General features: G+C 38.9%; 1 protein-coding gene across 2 annotated transcripts in view; it reads right to left on the bottom strand.

Annotated features, from left to right (window-relative positions):
* ankrd11 (ankyrin repeat domain 11) overlaps positions 1-17697 on the bottom strand; it is a 97427-nt gene that overhangs the window by 17115 nt on the left and 62615 nt on the right. For both annotated transcript variants that reach the window (XM_029499143.1, XM_029499144.1), the window contains exons 3-4: positions 11592-11737; positions 7183-7315 (exon numbers count right to left, since the gene is read on the bottom strand). In XM_029499143.1, the coding sequence (XP_029355003.1) occupies positions 7183-7315; positions 11592-11678 (220 nt within the window). In that variant the 5' untranslated portion in view covers positions 11679-11737. The remainder of the gene's footprint in view (positions 1-7182; positions 7316-11591; positions 11738-17697) is intronic.

The following is a 17697-nucleotide window of genomic DNA, read 5'->3' as shown; positions in this document are numbered from 1 at the left end:
AGCAATGCTGATTTCTCTGTTCCTGTCCACCCAGGCAGACAGTTCTGGTTCACATTAACTTCAAGGGCAAACCATATACATTCATATACCTGGGCCATTGGTTTGTTAACTCCCCAAGATTGTACTATATCTCCACTCCGACCCTATTACAGGGCTCCGTCCTCCTACAGTACGTTGATGACATCCTAATCTGCCGATCCATGACCAAGAATCCCATCACCAAGAAACAGTTGATGTCATTTATTGGAACAACTTACTGCAGGAATGTGGTGGCTATGGTCACTGATAAAGCCCTGACAGGTCTGTACTCCCATGTTACATGGACTGGCTCTACATGTACGGCATTCACTGAAATGAAATAAGCTCTGGCTTCTGCTCCTGCTTTGGGAATTCCTAATCCAAATAAACCTTTTGTTCAGACCGTTAATGCTAAGGCTGGATGCATGACCTCTGTTTTGTTACAGAAATATGGCCCTGATCTTCGTCCTGTAGCATATTTCTTGTGCAAACTTGACCCTGTGGCTGGAGGGCTTCCACGCTGTCTACAAGCGGTGACTGCAACAGAAAAAGCTGTTCCGGCTTCTAAAGATCTTGTTGGCTCGTCACACTTGACACTTTTGATTCTTCATGCTGTTTCTCTTCTCTTGAAAGAGCAGAAGACTTCTCACTTCACTTTAGCCCGGTTCCGATACGATGGTGAACTACGTGACTGTGTCTTCTCTGTGCAAACATCTTGTTGTGCACGTCCTGATCTGACTGATGTTCCTTTAACAAACTCTGATATGATTTTGTTCCCTGATAGCTCATCATCTAGAGACCCCTTGACTGGATCAAAGCAAGTGGGCTTTGCTGTATAGCCTTCATCGACTGTTCTTGTTTCAGGTCACTTGCCAGACTAATTTTCTGCTCAATCTGTAGAACTTGTTGGTCTTACTGAAGCATGCAAGACAGCTGCTCGGAAATAAGTAACTATTTACATAGACAGCAAATATGGTTTTGGTATTATTCCCTCTGCACAACATTGTAAAGAACTAGAGATTCTTTTGTCTTCTGGCACCCGGTGTGATATGGACAGCAAATTTGTGCTCTCTTGGAGGCTTTACTTCTTCCCTCCTCCATTTCAGTTACACACTGTTTGGCTCATACAGTACCTCTGCTAAAGACTTTGTTTCAAAGGGGAACACTTATGCTGATGCAGCTGCAAAAGCAGCCTCACAGCAATCACATCCTTTCCAACTTCCTTTTGTACCTGTTGATACATCACTTACTTTTACTGCTATGCAGTCTTTTGCCACACCTGATGAGAAAAGAAAATGGTCCTCTTTGGGCTGTTCTGTTATAGATGGTGTGTGGTTGGGTACGGACAACAAACCTTGTCTTCCCAAACCCCTCTTCCCTCATTTTGCGAAGTTGACCCACAATTTGGACCATGTGACAAAAGGGGGAATATTAACAGGCAATAACAAAATCATGGCCCACAGAAACTTTTCATTACATTTGCTGAGCAACATTGCAAGAGAGCTTATATGTGCACAACACAGTCCAGGCCGACCTTTCAAAATACAACAGACAGCACACACGCAAGTATCAACTCCATTCTAACATCTGATGATTGATTAAATTGAACTCACACCATGTGAAGATAAGAAGTATTGTTTTGGTTATGACTGACATTCATTGACTATCCCAACAGATAGAGGTTGTCCCTGCAAAACATTGCACATCTTCTGTTGTGGCTCAAGCATTACTATCTGAAATTATTCCCAGATTTGGCATCTCAATGAAAATTTCATGACAATGGTCACACTTTGACAATGAAGTCCTAAACCAACTCAGCAATGCATTGGGCATAAATTAAGCAACATTGTGTATACCATCCACAGTGGAGGGGCAATAGAAAGAGCAAATGGCATTTTGAAAATAATAAGACAAAGAATGAGAAGCTGCACTCTGTCCCCATTTGAAATCTTATTTGGTCATCCTCACTCTTTTGGTTGGAAATCTTTGATAGCCCCTATACCACTGACTCTGTGAGGCTTCTACCTCTGTCAGTGAAGCCTTACATTAAACTGAATAAGGGGTTCTGAGGTTGATGTTTTAGAGGCTTGATGCCAATCAAAGTATGGTCAAAAGGGGAGAAATGTGAAATATTTGTTACACTTCAAATAAAGTAGTCATCTACTCTTGCGAAGTCCTCCTTTTTATTGTAACCCTTGCTTTGAATGTGACCTCACAAGGGAAGTGTGCTCTGCACTTCATCATGGCCTTTTAAAACAGGTTTCTGCAGATAGTGACCCTCTTTGTACATCTTATATATATATCTGCTGAGTGCTTTAAGAAGGGGCCACTCCTCACGCCTTGCTACAGAGTTCTGAGTTTGATGTGACTGAGTGCCCCTTGCTGCGAGATCTGTAACAAAGACCAAGACGCCTAAGTCTCCTAGTGCTTTTCTCACCAGAAGAGTTTCGTGGTTTTTCCTCCACCACAAGTCCAAACATGTTTTTTGAGCGGCACAACAGAGAAAGTGCAACGCTTGCCTTTCCATACTATGTTTACAAGGCTGGGAAACAGGAAGGCAGTTATTATCCTGATGCACCCATGCACAAATATGCTGCTCAAAAACACACACGAAAAAGTCTCTAAAACAAGATTCGCCATCAGTGGCAGTAGACAGCCGACTCATGGATCAGACTCAAGGCTGCACAACAAAGTGTTCCACATGTTTATAAAGTAAGAGATACAATTTTGAATTCATAGTTTGTGGTTGGTAAATCACCATAAGAATTTGAGTGAAGATACAGATCAAATGTCTTTATTAAAACAACTATCCAGTGTCTGCAATTTTTGTTCTAAAAAAAATGCACATTACATAAATTAACATACACTAAAAAAGTACACAACAGTGTGTGTGCCTTCTTCTATAAGATGCTTTTCTTCTGGATGTCTATTTAAGGATCCCTGCTGGGGCCTTGATGCGTCTCAGTAAAATGATATTACTCAGCTTACAGACGAGGGTGAAACCCAACTCCCCTTACTGCTTGAAACTTGACTAACAAGAGAAAAGTAGAATAAAAAAGAAGGCAAGCAAGCAAGGGATATTCACAACGAATACATTGCTGGCCAAATGAGGGGATAGTAGAGGTAGATTTTGATATGGAAGGCAGACAATACTAAGGTGTAAACTAATGGCAAAAAACAAGTAGACCGCTGTGTACAGTCAGCCAACACACATCACAACAAGAAGAACCACCTGAACCAGTCTGACCAGGTACTTTGACCATGGTATGTTAAACTTGTGTTTAGGAACACAAACAGGAAGTAAAAGGAGAAGAGGAGGGAAGTGGCTAACAGGATGTTTTGTCAACGCTTGTATTGAGTTAGAGAGACTCCTAAATATATAGTGTGAACATAGTATGGTGTACAATACCCCTTTGTCATTTCTGTCCTACTGGCAAATTTATTACATGCTTTAGTTAGTTAAAAACAGCTTCTGTCTAATTCTGAGACACTGAAAGAAATATTCAGACTTCCCCTGACAGGGGAAAATGGTTAGTGTGAGCTGAAGACGTCCACTGCACACCATCTCCTTTTGCAATCCCCCCCACCCCCTCAATTCTTATACTGCAGCTTTCATTTTGACAGGGGATTTTTATTTATTTTTACTCTTGGTCTTGTAATAAAAATGCCATTTATTTTTAGTCATATTTTAGTCATCTAAAATTCTTTAACTTTGCATTATTTTAAAAAATGTTCTTGGATGCCCACTCATTGGGAGCATTTATGAACCTGTTAAAATATAATTGTATTAAAATTAAAACATGCAATACAAAGATAGACTTTTTTTTTAATTTTTAATTTCAGGCTTTTTTTTTTTTAAATAAATAGCACAGCTTGTGGAATAACAGGAAATGGGAGAGAGAAAGAGGGGGATGACATATGACAAATGACACCAACATTGCCAATGAGGACCTTGTAGCCTTCTGTTTGTGGGGCATGCGCTTTGCCCACTATGCCATGCCACCCCATCCACTGCAGAAGACTTTAAGTGTTATGACTTGAAACAAGCCTTTAGGCAAATCTTGAAACCAAGTACAATAAATAAACTTAAAATCAGATATCAGGTATGAATGACTGCAGAGAAGAAACAGTTGACTTCTCCATACACAAAGTGTATGGAGTCCGTTGCAAACAACCTGACGAAAATGGTGGGAAAAAAATAATGATAAAAAAATAAAAGTAAATGGTCTGATTGGCTTTCGTTCCAACCCAAATCGACCTTCTTGTCTGACCAAAGGTTTAAAACCAAGGGTAGCCTATCCTTAAATGTAATCACTTTGACCCTTGGCATTATGAGATGGAGTACATTGATTTTATTGTATTCTGACTGTTGGGGAGGTTCAGAGAGTAAAGCTTTACACAAGAAAGACCTAAAAACACAATTTTTGACATGTAATCATCATTTTATCCCTGCTGGTGTGGGTCTAGTCTTCATCTTGCAAGAGTTTACCGCCATCTACGACTGGAGTATGGCTGCTATTGTGGATGGTGGTGAGGAGGAAGAGAGGAAAGAAGAAAAATGACCTCAGGAAAGAGGAATGTTGCTGTCAAGCAATCCTCGGGAGGAGGTCAAGGGAGGTTTGGCGATTCTGCAAAGGGAGGAATGAGCATTGAAGTTTTGAAGTCTGATTAACTTCATCCTGAAAGATCTGCCATGTGCTTTCCAGACACAGGGTTAGTACTCCTGCCCCTCCTTTTGCCTGCTTATAGGCCCTTGTAATATTTGTAAACATTAGGCAGGCAACTACCATGTGCATGCTAATTAGAGGCTAAGTTGGTGTCAATGCATATAGGCATTACTGCAAAGGCTCTCCTGCCATTAGAGAAAGAGGCACTGCTTTAAAATGCGGCCCATTAAATTTCTCCACATTTTACTGCAGGCTCATGCTAAAATAAAAGAATATATATTTAAATAGATTTACTAAAGAAAAGGGGAGGAAAAACTGAAATTCACACAAAATTAAGTATTAAGACACTGCAGCTTCATCAGCTGCCTCTTATTTCTTTTGTTCATGTTCCTACACTTTGAGAAGAGTCCACTGGTGGTAAATTCAGCTGACTGGACATGATTTGGAAAACCACACATCTGCTGAAAACAGCATAAATCACGCCAGGAGGAGGAAGGAGTTGCCTGCAGTTTAGAGACAGGACTGTGTTGAAGGAGACACTTTCAAATCTCCAGAAAGACAATGACCACTCCAACAGCACTCTGCCCATTTGGACTTAATGACGAAGAGAAAGATTTCAAAAAGTCACGTGAAAGACTTTCACACTGTGAGAAACAAGATTCTCTTGTCAGATGAAACTGGGATTGAATAGTTTGGTCTCAATTTTATATTAGTACTATACTATGGAAGGGGTCATCCTAGAAGTTTCTCACACACACGGCTCTGTTCAATTTTGTCATATCTCTCTCATCATGGGGGCACTGAACCTATACTTATTTATCTTAATATAAATGTTGCAACACTACAAATGCAAAAAAAAAACAAAAAAAAAAACAAACAAACAAACAAACCAACAAAGATGACACTAGATGAATGCACTGGGCAGTTAATATCACCCCAAGCTGGAGGTGGTGTTTTAGAATATTTTTGATAGACAACACTGTACCATATGGTTATAGAGTCACAGGGAAATGGAGTAGGGTTGAGAGGGGGTTGGTGTGCTGTGATGTGTCAGGTGTAAAATTTTGCAGATACTAGACACTGACCCAGCAAAGTCAGAACTGAAAAGCCAAAACAACTTAAGACTGCAAATCCTTGATAAGCAGAAACAAAAGACTATATAGTTGAGTAAGCTATGCAACACATCAGTCCAGAATGTAACATCCATTAATATGTATACAGAACAAAAAGTTATCTGACAAAGTATTACGCTCATCATCAAAAAAACAAAAACAAACAAGCAAAAACCAAAAACAAAGACGTGCAGCATACAACTATCAATCCATCATTCAAACTGTGAACTGAAACTGACAGATGAGGCATGGCTTCTTAAATCCAATGGTCAGCTGATTTTATCCACCTGTAGGTGTATTCAATAAAGATACAAAAGGTCTTAACAGTATAGGGGATATTAACTAAGTGAAATCTGCTTGTTTACATCGGTGACTCACCTAACAAATTAAATCACATTTACTTTCAAGGCAGAACACAAGAAAATACCACTGCAGAGTTCAGAGTCAAGGGCTGAAAGACCATATACAACGGGCCATGATATTAGCATACTAACAGACTGTCTTGCTATTGTTCATCGCTTCACACCTCCCCTATTGTGGGGGATGGGTCTGACCCCTTTCTTGCGGGGGCTACAAGAAGTGGTCAAAAATAAATGGGTAAATAACATGAAGCAAATGAGAGTCAAATAATAAAAGATTATACATGATAATCATTGATTCTTCCAGAGAAAATAGGACACTAAATCCTGATTCATAAAAGCTGCCTACATGCTACATGCTATGCCTACAAGAGACAAACAAACTACATGGATTACAGACATATTGCAGAAGAAATGTAGAACTTTTCAACTTTTCTAACATTTTACTTACTAATTACCTGGTGTTACATAGTAATTACACACAATTTAAGATAAATACATCTCCAATATTTCTACATTTAAACCCACACCATGACATTCTATTCCAACTCCCCCCACCCACCTCTGGGTTGGGCCATTATCAACAAACTAAATCCTGAACCCTTAAAGCCCAAAGTCAAACAAGCATGAGAAGTAGTCTTTCTCTCCCTAATTAAAGAAAAACACAAAGCCAGAGCCTTACCAAAGCTAGACGTGGTCAGGCCTGTACGTTTTACAAATCCCCAATTAATTGGATCATGATTTTATGTGGCCGTCGACTCCTTTCTGGTGGTGATTGCAGGATCAAACTCCTTGGCTCTGCCACAGACACACTGCTGACTTGAAGCTAGAGCTGAGGGCCCTTTTACTCCACAAAGCCCACCCCCCCACCCCCTCACACACAGTAGAGAAGATGACTACCTACATCCTGCCAGCTTTAGAGGGTGTGATGCAACAACTCCCATTCCCCCTTTGATTCCCACCTTTAAATCCCATGGAGGTGGAAATTTCAAAACATCAAGTAAAGGCATCTTGATATTGTCTTACCTGAATCAGAATCTTTCTGGTCTCCATTAGCTCCTGTAGTGAAGGGCAGCTTCCTTTTAGGTGCCTTTTCTTTCATCTCTTTGACCCCATCACTGCGATCCAATTTTGGAGTCTTGTTTGACAACACTTTATCCTGTGGAAGGGACAAATCAGAAGATGAGGGCTACAAGCAACTTGATTAAGAAATAGGAGGAAGGAGGAGAAGGAGAATGAGCTCTGATCAGAATAAAAATGACAATGACAACAATGTAATTTCAACAATATTTATTGAACAGAAACTATAGATTTAAATGAGATGTTAGCCAAAAGATACAGACATGCATTAACAAGCTCTTCCTGTGTTCATTGCTATTCTATGCCCTGACTTTTCTTACCATTATAGGCAAACCTAAAAATTTCAATGGAGTTTCCTCCTACACTCTTGGTTCCCTGGCCACAACACAAACACCCAGGAACAGATAGTGGAGGTCATGCTGACATTAACTCAGCTTTGTGGTCTATAGCTGCTGGTAAACAATAACAAACCCTAGTGTATGTGCTATCAGCAGAGGTAAATACTAATGTTTTTGATAAACATGTTTCATTGTCGTAAAACGCAACAATCAAACGTGGAGTCTTGAATATTAGATGACTATGTTCCAAATCCCTGCTAGTTCATAACTGATCATCTCATTGATTCATTTTGTATCACTGAAACCTGGCTGCAGCAGGATGAGTATGTTAGTGTAATTTAATCCACACCCCAGTCATGCTAAATTTCATAGTCCTTGTACCAAAGGTTGAGGAGGTGTGGTGGCTGCGATATTTAAATCCAGTTTATTAACAAACCTTGACCTAAATCTGGTTATCGGTATTTTAAGAGCCTTATACTCAGTCATTCACACTCTAGAAAACTGAAAAACTAGGTCTGGTAGTGAAAGTACATCGTCCAACTGGTCTTTACTCAGAACATCTATCAGAATTTGCTGTTTTTAATTCGATTACTTAGTACATAAAATCATTCTAGTTCAATATTCATGTAGATGCTGCCAGGGACACCCTTAGTTTCACATTGAATACATTAGACTCAATTGGCTTTTCACATGATGCAAATGAACCCACTTACTGTTTCAATCATACCCTTAACCTTTTTGTAACATAAGAATTGAAATTTACCAATATTTCTTCAAAACCCTCTTCTGTCTGACCCATTACTTAATAAACATTTGAGTTTACAATAATTGACTACACCGCATATAGGAATAAATTCTGTAACAACAGTTGTATATCTGAAAATGCAGTGGCAACATTTAAAGAGAACATGTAGTCATCATTTGCTACAGTGCCATGTCTAAATTTAACTGCGAACTTCTCCCCTACACAGGTTGATGACAATGCATGTTCACTGTGTCATAGCTCAATTGAACCATTGATTACTTCAAGCTGCAATTAATTTATGTTTTTTATAAAGAAATTAAAAAAAACAAAAAACAAAAAACATAATCTAAACCTAGTTGTCAGTTCATACCGAAAATTGTCAAAAATCTACTATCCAATGCAGCAGCTTTTGCTTAGTCAAATTGCAACTTTCCAGATTGCAGTTATGAAACAGCTAACCAAAACACCTCATTTTTATCCAGATCTTTTGACAAATCATAGACGCCTATCTAATCTTCCTTTTGTTTCTGAAATCTAAAAAAAAACAAACAAAAAAACAAAAAACAAACATAAAGCAATAATGTGAACGTGTTCACGAATGGCCTTTTTGAAGATTTTGAGTCAGGTTTTCGAGTACATCATACCACAGAAAGAGCGACAGCACTTTCTAATGGCTTCAGAAAACAAATACTCTTCCTGTAAGAGCTTAGTGTCCCATTTGACACTACTGACCATGATTTTTTAATCACAGAGGCTGGGATTAAAAGGTACTGCACCGCTTCAAATTATTCACATTGTCCGAAATACTAGCTAAACAAAGCATTTGAATCAATAACAAGCGACAGTTCATTATTTTGTCGGAGAACAGGGAAGATCCTGTCATGGAGCATAACAAGATTGTGTAAACAAGACAGAAAGTGTAAGACAAACAATTCATTTTAAGATGTCTATTCTTCATGCAAAGTTAGTTACATCATACCATCTTAAAATACTTCAGATAGTAAACTGTTATGCAATAATGCACTGTCCTGATTCCAATGATGTGTTAACAAGGCATATGCAAAGAACTGAAATAATTGACACAGAGACTAAAACAAAGAACACATACTTTGCATGTTTAGCAGTAGTATGGAACTTGCAGAATTTGTTAGATACATCACTAAGCTAATGTGGCAGCATGTTACAAATTGAAGTAGCATGTGGCACCACAAGGTCTTTCCCCTTTACAACAGTAATGACAGTGATCCAGATGTGTGATCTTAATCACCAAAATAGATAGTGGCTTTGTATTTTTTTTCCACCCACCACTACAGTTAAGACAAATCTGGTGTACTATTTATAAACTGCAAACTCCAAGACCACATAACTGCCGGGAGGCAATAAAGAAAAATAGGAATGTATCAATAAGATACTTGCTAGAAAAAAATAGTGGGTTCTGCCTTTTACAATTACATCCCTGCTATTGAGACTGTATTGACTGGACAATACAGCTGTTTACAGACACTGTTATAGTTCTAATGACCTCTACAGGAAATAAACATTACATGAAAGGGGAAATTCCAACTGCAATGTATTCAGTCAGTTTGTGAATCCCTATCACATATGTTGAATTTTTCACTCCAACATTTACAGGTGAAAATAAAGACTTTTTTGGTGTAAGGTCCGGATTTGTTTTATTTTTGCTCTTCATATCTCATAATGCAGGTCAGATGTTGTGTGCACTCACTTTATTTCACTTGATTTTTCAGTCCTCCCCTCTGTCCTAAACTCATCTCTTTCTATCCTCAAGGCAGAGTTTCTATTATGTGTCGACACTTTGAACTCCTCCCCCTGCCCCGCCCCAGTCATAAGACTATGATGTCATGGTACAGTAGAGACAAACAGTGTCAGCTACAGTTAGCTGATCTCTCTCTCTCCCTCCCTCACCTAGACAAAGGCTTTTTTTTGTTTGATAGCATGATGCACACATCTGGCATGTTCAAAACCTACAGTACATCAAGGTGGAAAAGTGGAAAAATTTAAATGATTTTAATGAAAGATGAACAAAAAAAAAACAGACAACAGACAGACAAACTATAGCTGGTTTCTCATTGTAACAAACTGCAATGGAAAAAAAAATTATGTGCCAAAGAGCTTACAACTAGAAATGTTATATTTATCTTGAAACAAATAAATAAATTAATTAATTAAGAAAGCTGTGACATCTACACTTTCCTCAGATCTGCCTTCCTGAGACACCCTGTTTGGAGGTCTCCTAGAAATGTCTGCTCTTTTCGTCTCACTCCATTTTCCACCCACCCCTGTGCACTTCATTCCCTCCCTCCCTCCATGCCAGAGTCTGATGCAATCCTTTGCAGAGGGCTGTAAATCCATGCCTGCATAAACTGTACCTCTCCTCTCTTCGCCTCTTGGTGCTGCTGCGGGTAGCTTAACAGTTGGCACACAACATGACATCATCAACATGCGCATTTTCCACTGCAAAGAGCGTGACTATACCTGTGTTAAATTAAGGAGATCCTTTCCCACATAACTTGCATTTAAAAACAGACTATGTCTAAACAGGTCGATAAGGCTACAGGTGCAGCATTCTTAGGCTGAACTTCAGAGACATACACAAGGTATCAAATTAATAATTTTACAGCAGCCCATCGTTTAAGTGCTTCATGAAGTGGTCCTAGAAAAATATGGAGGAGCATACACTTTCCGTCACATGTAGATGCATCACTCAAATAAGGCTGATGTGAAAAACAAAGTGTAAATTATAAAAGAGAAATTTCACTACTTTATGTACTGATATGTTTATCTGATATTATCTGCTCTCTGGTGTGAGGTGATTACATGACTGACCTATGACACATTTCGGTTTGAAACGTAATGATGTTTGGTCATGTTTGTGTAAGGTTCACTGATGTTGAAACGTCTACCTTGTTAGGGTTAGTATTAGTTACTTCCAACTCTGGGGAGCTCTAATTTATGAAAAATATTCCACCAAGGATGACATTATATTATATTATTTATATCATATGTTCTTCCTCTGCAGACAGCTCAGTTGTAAGAGTCAATTGCACAAATATGGTCTGTCCACTATCCCAAAACTAATTTCCTGACTAACTTTGTGTCTGGTCTGTAAGGATTTATTATTCTTAATATGATACTGTGCTTTGGTGTCAGGTTTCAAGGAAAAAAAGAAACTTGGATTATATACTACATGCACGTATGTTTTTGGTGTATTGTTTGTGTGTTTAAAGGTATGTACGTTTTTCCAGTCATACCTTCTTCCCTGCCTGCTTTTCCACCATGTCGGTGTTGAGTGGGAAGTGGTCCAGCTGGGGGGTTTTAGAACCCCCACCTTTGGGCATCGTTCAGCTCTCCCCACGCCAAGCTTCATTCACGCAGCCATTGCATCGTCATCAACCGTCTGGAACAAAGAGAATGAAAAAAAGAAGGTGGGGGAGGTTAGCACCTGGCCATTACGTTTCTTTGAACACACATTTGCACACAGCCAGAACATGCAGCCATTAGTGGCACATCAAGCACTCTGTTTTCAACCATTACATTGCTGCTCTGGAGGAAGGGCAGCAAACGCTTATACAGCAAGGACTGCTGAAATCTCTAAAAACGTGCTTGGTAATATGTGGTAGCTTTGAAGCAAGAGGTATGCTATTCAGCTATACCACAACTATTGCACGGGCGCACTGGAATTCAAAAAGAACAACAGGACAGCTCCTGCAGGATATTGCATAACCCCAATATTGTGGAATACGGAGTGAGTTGGAACAGCTGAGCAATGTCTTCGGGAACATGACTGGCCCATATCAACAAAACTGAAAGAGCCCCTTACAATCACAGCCAACCACTGCTTGTAATTATGGGTTTTAGAGGCCCCCTAATTAATTTCATCTGTACCATAGTCAATTGAGAGGATGGAACATATCCACCTAATACTAACAACTTGAAATCTACCTGGTAAAAGTTGTTGGTTTTTAATCACAAACTTATAGAAGAGATATCAACTTTGTCCACTATGCATGCATGTGGATTGCTGTGCAATGCCTTCTTTCATGAAGAGAGGCCTTGAGCCTCACTGGGTCATGAATTAATCATATATTCCATCACTCAATTCTGCCCTACATGATGCACTTTCTCTTCTGAGTCTATCCAACTACGATCATCCTTGTGACTGGATGAGTGAATGAACAGATGAGACCATGGCTGCATTATTTTTTGTGTACTTTGAGATACTGGCACTCATATCTTGCCTGGCGCCACTTCCATCTCCCCATCCCTCCCCCACTCTTCTTCCTTTCCCTCTGCAGTTACCCTACTCAAACACTGCTATTTATATCCCTCCAGTCAAGTCAGTCAAGACAGCCAACCAGCCAGCCAGCCAGCCAGCCAGCCAGCCAGAGAGGCACACAACTACAGCGGATGTACTGCTCCCCTTTTCTGGTGTATGGAAAGAAACACAGAAAACCACAGCCCCCTTGCTCTCTTCCATGGCTCAGCTTTACTCCCTCTTTGCTACTGCAGGGCACTTATTTCAACCACCCATAAACTCCAACCTCTCACCACACCAAACAACATGGCAGGAAGGTCAACTACTCTAAGAAATAAACAAACCTTGCAGTGCGCGCACACACACACACACACACACACACACACACACACACACACACACACACACACACACACACACACACACACACACACACACACACACACACACACACACACACACACACACACACACACACACACACACACACACACACACACACACACACACACAAACTGGGTCAGCTGGGCTTCTATAACAATAATCTATGCACTATTTTGGGACTACTATGATGGGCGGTTACAGCAACCGAGCGTTTTGCTGACATGAAATACAGGAAAATGATGTTTGCAAGCAGTCATACAAAGGTGAAGAGGAAAGCCTGTTCATGGAAAGGGCTTATTTCATTTCTAAATCCACCCAAATCAGAGACAGCTAACTCTGCTAACATTGTGTCTCTGTTTCACACAGCAGGGTGTTGTTAGCAATAAACAGTTAATTCCATATGTGTAAATGAATGAGTGTTTTAACCAACAGTACATAACCAATAGTACAATACTAAGTTTATTTGGAAAAGGAAAGAAGAAAATGGTGGTTATCTGTTTATCAGAAGATCAAAAATAGCATGATGCAGCTAAAAGGTGCCAAATGTAAAAAAGCAAAAACATGAAAGCAGACACAGCGCTGATTCTTGTGATAACGAATGCAACAAATCTGGCTGAGAAAATATGAGCATATTAAAGCAAATATCAGATTTTTTTTTTTTTAAAGAAAGGGTTAAATTTTTACAAGGCTAAGCAATCATACTCATCCGTTGGATCTAGATTATCATCTGAACAGGACAAAAACAAAAACAAAACAAACTGCGGTAAAATTTTATCAGGGACCGAGCATTCATCGGTGCTAGAGCCCTATTGCATCTGTAAAGATGATTCAGGGCTTAAAGTAAGAAAAAATCCTGAGCCTGAATGTTATTTAGAAATTTAAAATGATAATGTTAAATGTGAAACTCAGTCAAGCTAATAAATTTGAGGAATTGTTCGATTAGCAAGCATTTAATTCAATAAAGGACAGTTTCTACAAAAACAATTTGTAAACAGTTATAGTGCAACAGTAGACTACTTTATTCTGATTCTAAGTACAAAATAGGAAATAAATAACCAGAAGGCTTGTCGTCTCTGCCCCTCTCTCCCATCCATGCCCAGAGCCACTTATTTTTAAGTCTTTCCGGGGCTTCACAAACTTACTCCCCATCATCTCCAACAGTGACTTTCAGAAACATAATTTCTGAGTTTGACAACTTTTTCCAGGTTGTTTAGAATGCAGCATCACTTGCTGCTTGATCTCAACCAAGTTTCTAAGACCCACCCCCACCCTACCTCTGATTGGCCAGTTATGTTAGTTTGGTTGAGAGGGAAAGCTGCATTACTCTCGTTACTCTTGTTCTCCGTGGTAGGAGAACTCAACTGACAATATCTTACAAGTTTTTTTTAATGTTGATCTGTTTTGAATGTCAGTCTAACGACACTCGCCGGAGATCTGGCACGGTGCTGGAATACTTTAAGCCCTAATGAATATTATTATTATTATTCTGCTGTTATGCTGAAATTCATGACACACTGTCAGTATGTGTGTATGTAAACGTAAATTTGATACTTCATTGGTTGGATAAATACACGTCACTAAGTCCTTTTGAAAAGTTTGTGACAATTTTTATGAAAACATTTTACTGCGTTTCATCTTGTAGTATACCTTCATGCCACAGCAATAATTTATGAAATTACATTTGCTATAAATTGCTGGGTTGGGTTCAAGGCTAGAAGTAGTTGGAGATCGTTCAATAAAAAAACAAAAAACAAAACAGACAAACAAACAAACAAAAAACAAAAAACAAAAAAAAAAAAAAATCAACCCAAATGACTTTCTGACTTGAGTTTGAGAGTTTAGTACAACAGGGTTTCTTAATGGGCTTGTAGGGACATTTATTTTATTTATTGATAGAACCATTAAGCTTAATCACAAGATACAATTCAGTAAATTATCAAAACTGACACATACAATTTCAAAAGCACAATTTATTTTACAACAAAATAAAATAATCTCTATGCAATAATTTTATCAGAAAATCATAATAATAATAATAATAATAATAATACCAAAAATGTGAATGACCTACTATTGAATCACCTAGTAGTGATTCTGATAATAGAAAAAAATACAGAGAAGCGGCCCAGTTGAGTTTAATGTTTTATGTACGACGTCAAACCAATTAAACTTGGTCATGGAGATGACTGCAGAGATGAGCCAGAGAAGCTCTCTTCCAAATTAAGCACTACACTCCATAACCTCTGTCTCACCTGCATAAACACACATACAGACACACACTTTTCGTGCTACGTCCCCTGTTACTTTCCCTCTTCATCCTCCTGTAGCATCCTCTCTATCCTGTGAGCCACTCCCTCTGCGGTCAGATAGAGGCCAACACTTCAGCATATTGCAGCATATTGTTTGCACACTGGCAGATGCACTATCACACACCACAAGCACACTTTCATTAGGATGTCTAAATTTATTTTGTTTGTGTCTAACAATTATCATATCTCTTGCAAAGTGAGCCCTGGCCATTTGATTAAGAACAGTTTATTTCTCCAGTTGAAATTGTTTTTGGTATAATGTATCCTGGGTCCATCTAGCTGTTCCATCAATAGATTTAATTTTAGCTTACGCTACAGCTATTGAGGTGCGACAGTTCTCCATACAAGACCTACTGTGTCTTAATGAAAGTGAAAAATAGTAAAATTAGGTTATACAGGTCTTAAAAATAAAAATGCTTTTTGTTTCAGACCTCTGCTGCACTGAAGCTGTCAAAATAAGGACCTATGTCTACTCTAGTAAGTTTTATAATAGCAAGACAATCTGCTATGATATGCACTCGATTGTACACACGGGAAGTAAAATATAGCAACGGGAAAACAAAGATACACGCACACACACAGATGAGAAGAAGACAAGAGAATGTGCAGGTGCAAAGATGAAAAGCTGTTGTCTGCTCATGCAACTCGTGACTCTCATTGTACACACAAGAACGAACCTCAAATTTTCCACACTGACAGCCGAACAGCACAGCAGCTGCATGCTGGGATGGGCATGTTGCTTTCTGTCTGTGTGTGCACAGACAATCAGATACAAAGCAGCAGCAGTCGGTCAACTGATATCTCTGTGTTGGTTAATAAATATAATATCTTATGGTACGCACAGTAACATCAACAATTTATTTTTTTAAACACACATCCATGCCTTTATGACAGTGTGTGTGTGTGTGTGTGTGTGTGTGTGTTTATACATATGTACTCTGGTTTTCTGTGGCAATAATTATAGATACTGCTAACATGGGCAATCAAAATCAAGCAATGTTTGTTGTTGGGCTGGTATGATATGGAACAAAATCCTCTCACGATATTTCATATCAGTCGATATATCACAATATAAATCAAATAACTATTTCTGTCAAGTTTAAAGGTTCCTTTTTACTCCTATGTGAGATATGAAGATACCACATTAATATTTGTTTAAATATAATTTATTTTCTGTCAGAAGTTAAACATATGAAATGTACTACAGCCTTGTAGAGCTGTATTTCAAATAAATAAAATGATTATATAATAAAACTGAAATCTTAATTCTGACCAGTCAGAAGCTTCAAGTGTTACAGGAGAACACGAACAAATTGACAACTAAATTCTTTGGTCAATTACAAAAAAATAAAATCGGTAATACAAAATAGAAAAGTCTCAATTCTGATATGACACAATTTGCAGTGCACGCTACTCGGCTTCTTGTCAGAATTGAAATAGTCAAAATATCCACACCACCAAATTCCTTGGGCCTTTCTTCTCAACAATTTCGTCGTCTTTAGAGCCTTGTGCTGTGTCCGTTGGTGTCTTTTTCGGGGACACTGTCACTCGTGTTAACATTTTCTGCCATTTTCATGTATTTCGCTCCCACTCCTAATGTTCTGGTGGCCAAAACATAAGCACGTGTGCTTACATTTGTGTGTGTGTCAACCTAGCCTGACGTGGCTTTAACTCTATTCCAGCTGCGCGATTGGCTCGGCACAGTGCTATTGTCATTATAATTGGCTGTTCGTGCTGTCTGTCAAAACATGGATGGAATGAGTTCTATCGAACATGCCTTATATTTCTATTGAGGAAAAGTTATTTTGCGATAATTATCGTCGTTTTATCGTCCAGCCCTAGTTTGGTGTCATTTATTTCACAAAACAATAGTTGTGCTTTTCCCACACAGCCTATTGCACTTTCATTATGTAAATCCCACCTATTACAAATCATAAATTGAATACAAACAATACAAACCAAGTTAGATGATTAGGATAGTTATTGTTTAACTAACATTATTCACAAATCCTGCTCAAGTCTTAATTTCAACAGCTCCACACTAAGCCTAAAGTCAGTTTATTGTTGACTTGAATGCGACTCTAGCAAATGTCTCTGGATTTCTCATCTTTGCCCCAAACCTCCCATTAGTCTGCATAGGTCTTGTTTCTTTAATTATTATGCTTCTAAAACATCTAAAAAAAAAACCCTAATGATAATGAAAATGGTGTTATGGTTATCGTGATATTAAAATTGTACAAGATGGTCCAGTACCCTACAGTGCCCATGGCAGTCTTATTGACGTTTCATGCAGGGGCACGGTCTCTAGAAGGACAGCAGCAGTAGCTAGCTGTATCCTGGCAACCAGAGCCCAGCTTGGCTGCTCAGTCCCTGACCTGGGCCTATTCACTTCATTATAAGCCTGTGTGG

Source organism: Echeneis naucrates, chromosome 3 (genome assembly GCF_900963305.1).
Source record: "Echeneis naucrates chromosome 3, fEcheNa1.1, whole genome shotgun sequence".
In the NCBI taxonomy this organism is placed as follows: domain Eukaryota; kingdom Metazoa; phylum Chordata; class Actinopteri; order Carangiformes; family Echeneidae; genus Echeneis; species Echeneis naucrates.
Note: the sequence above shows the minus strand (reverse complement) of the source record. Positions and strands in the feature narration are given on the sequence as shown.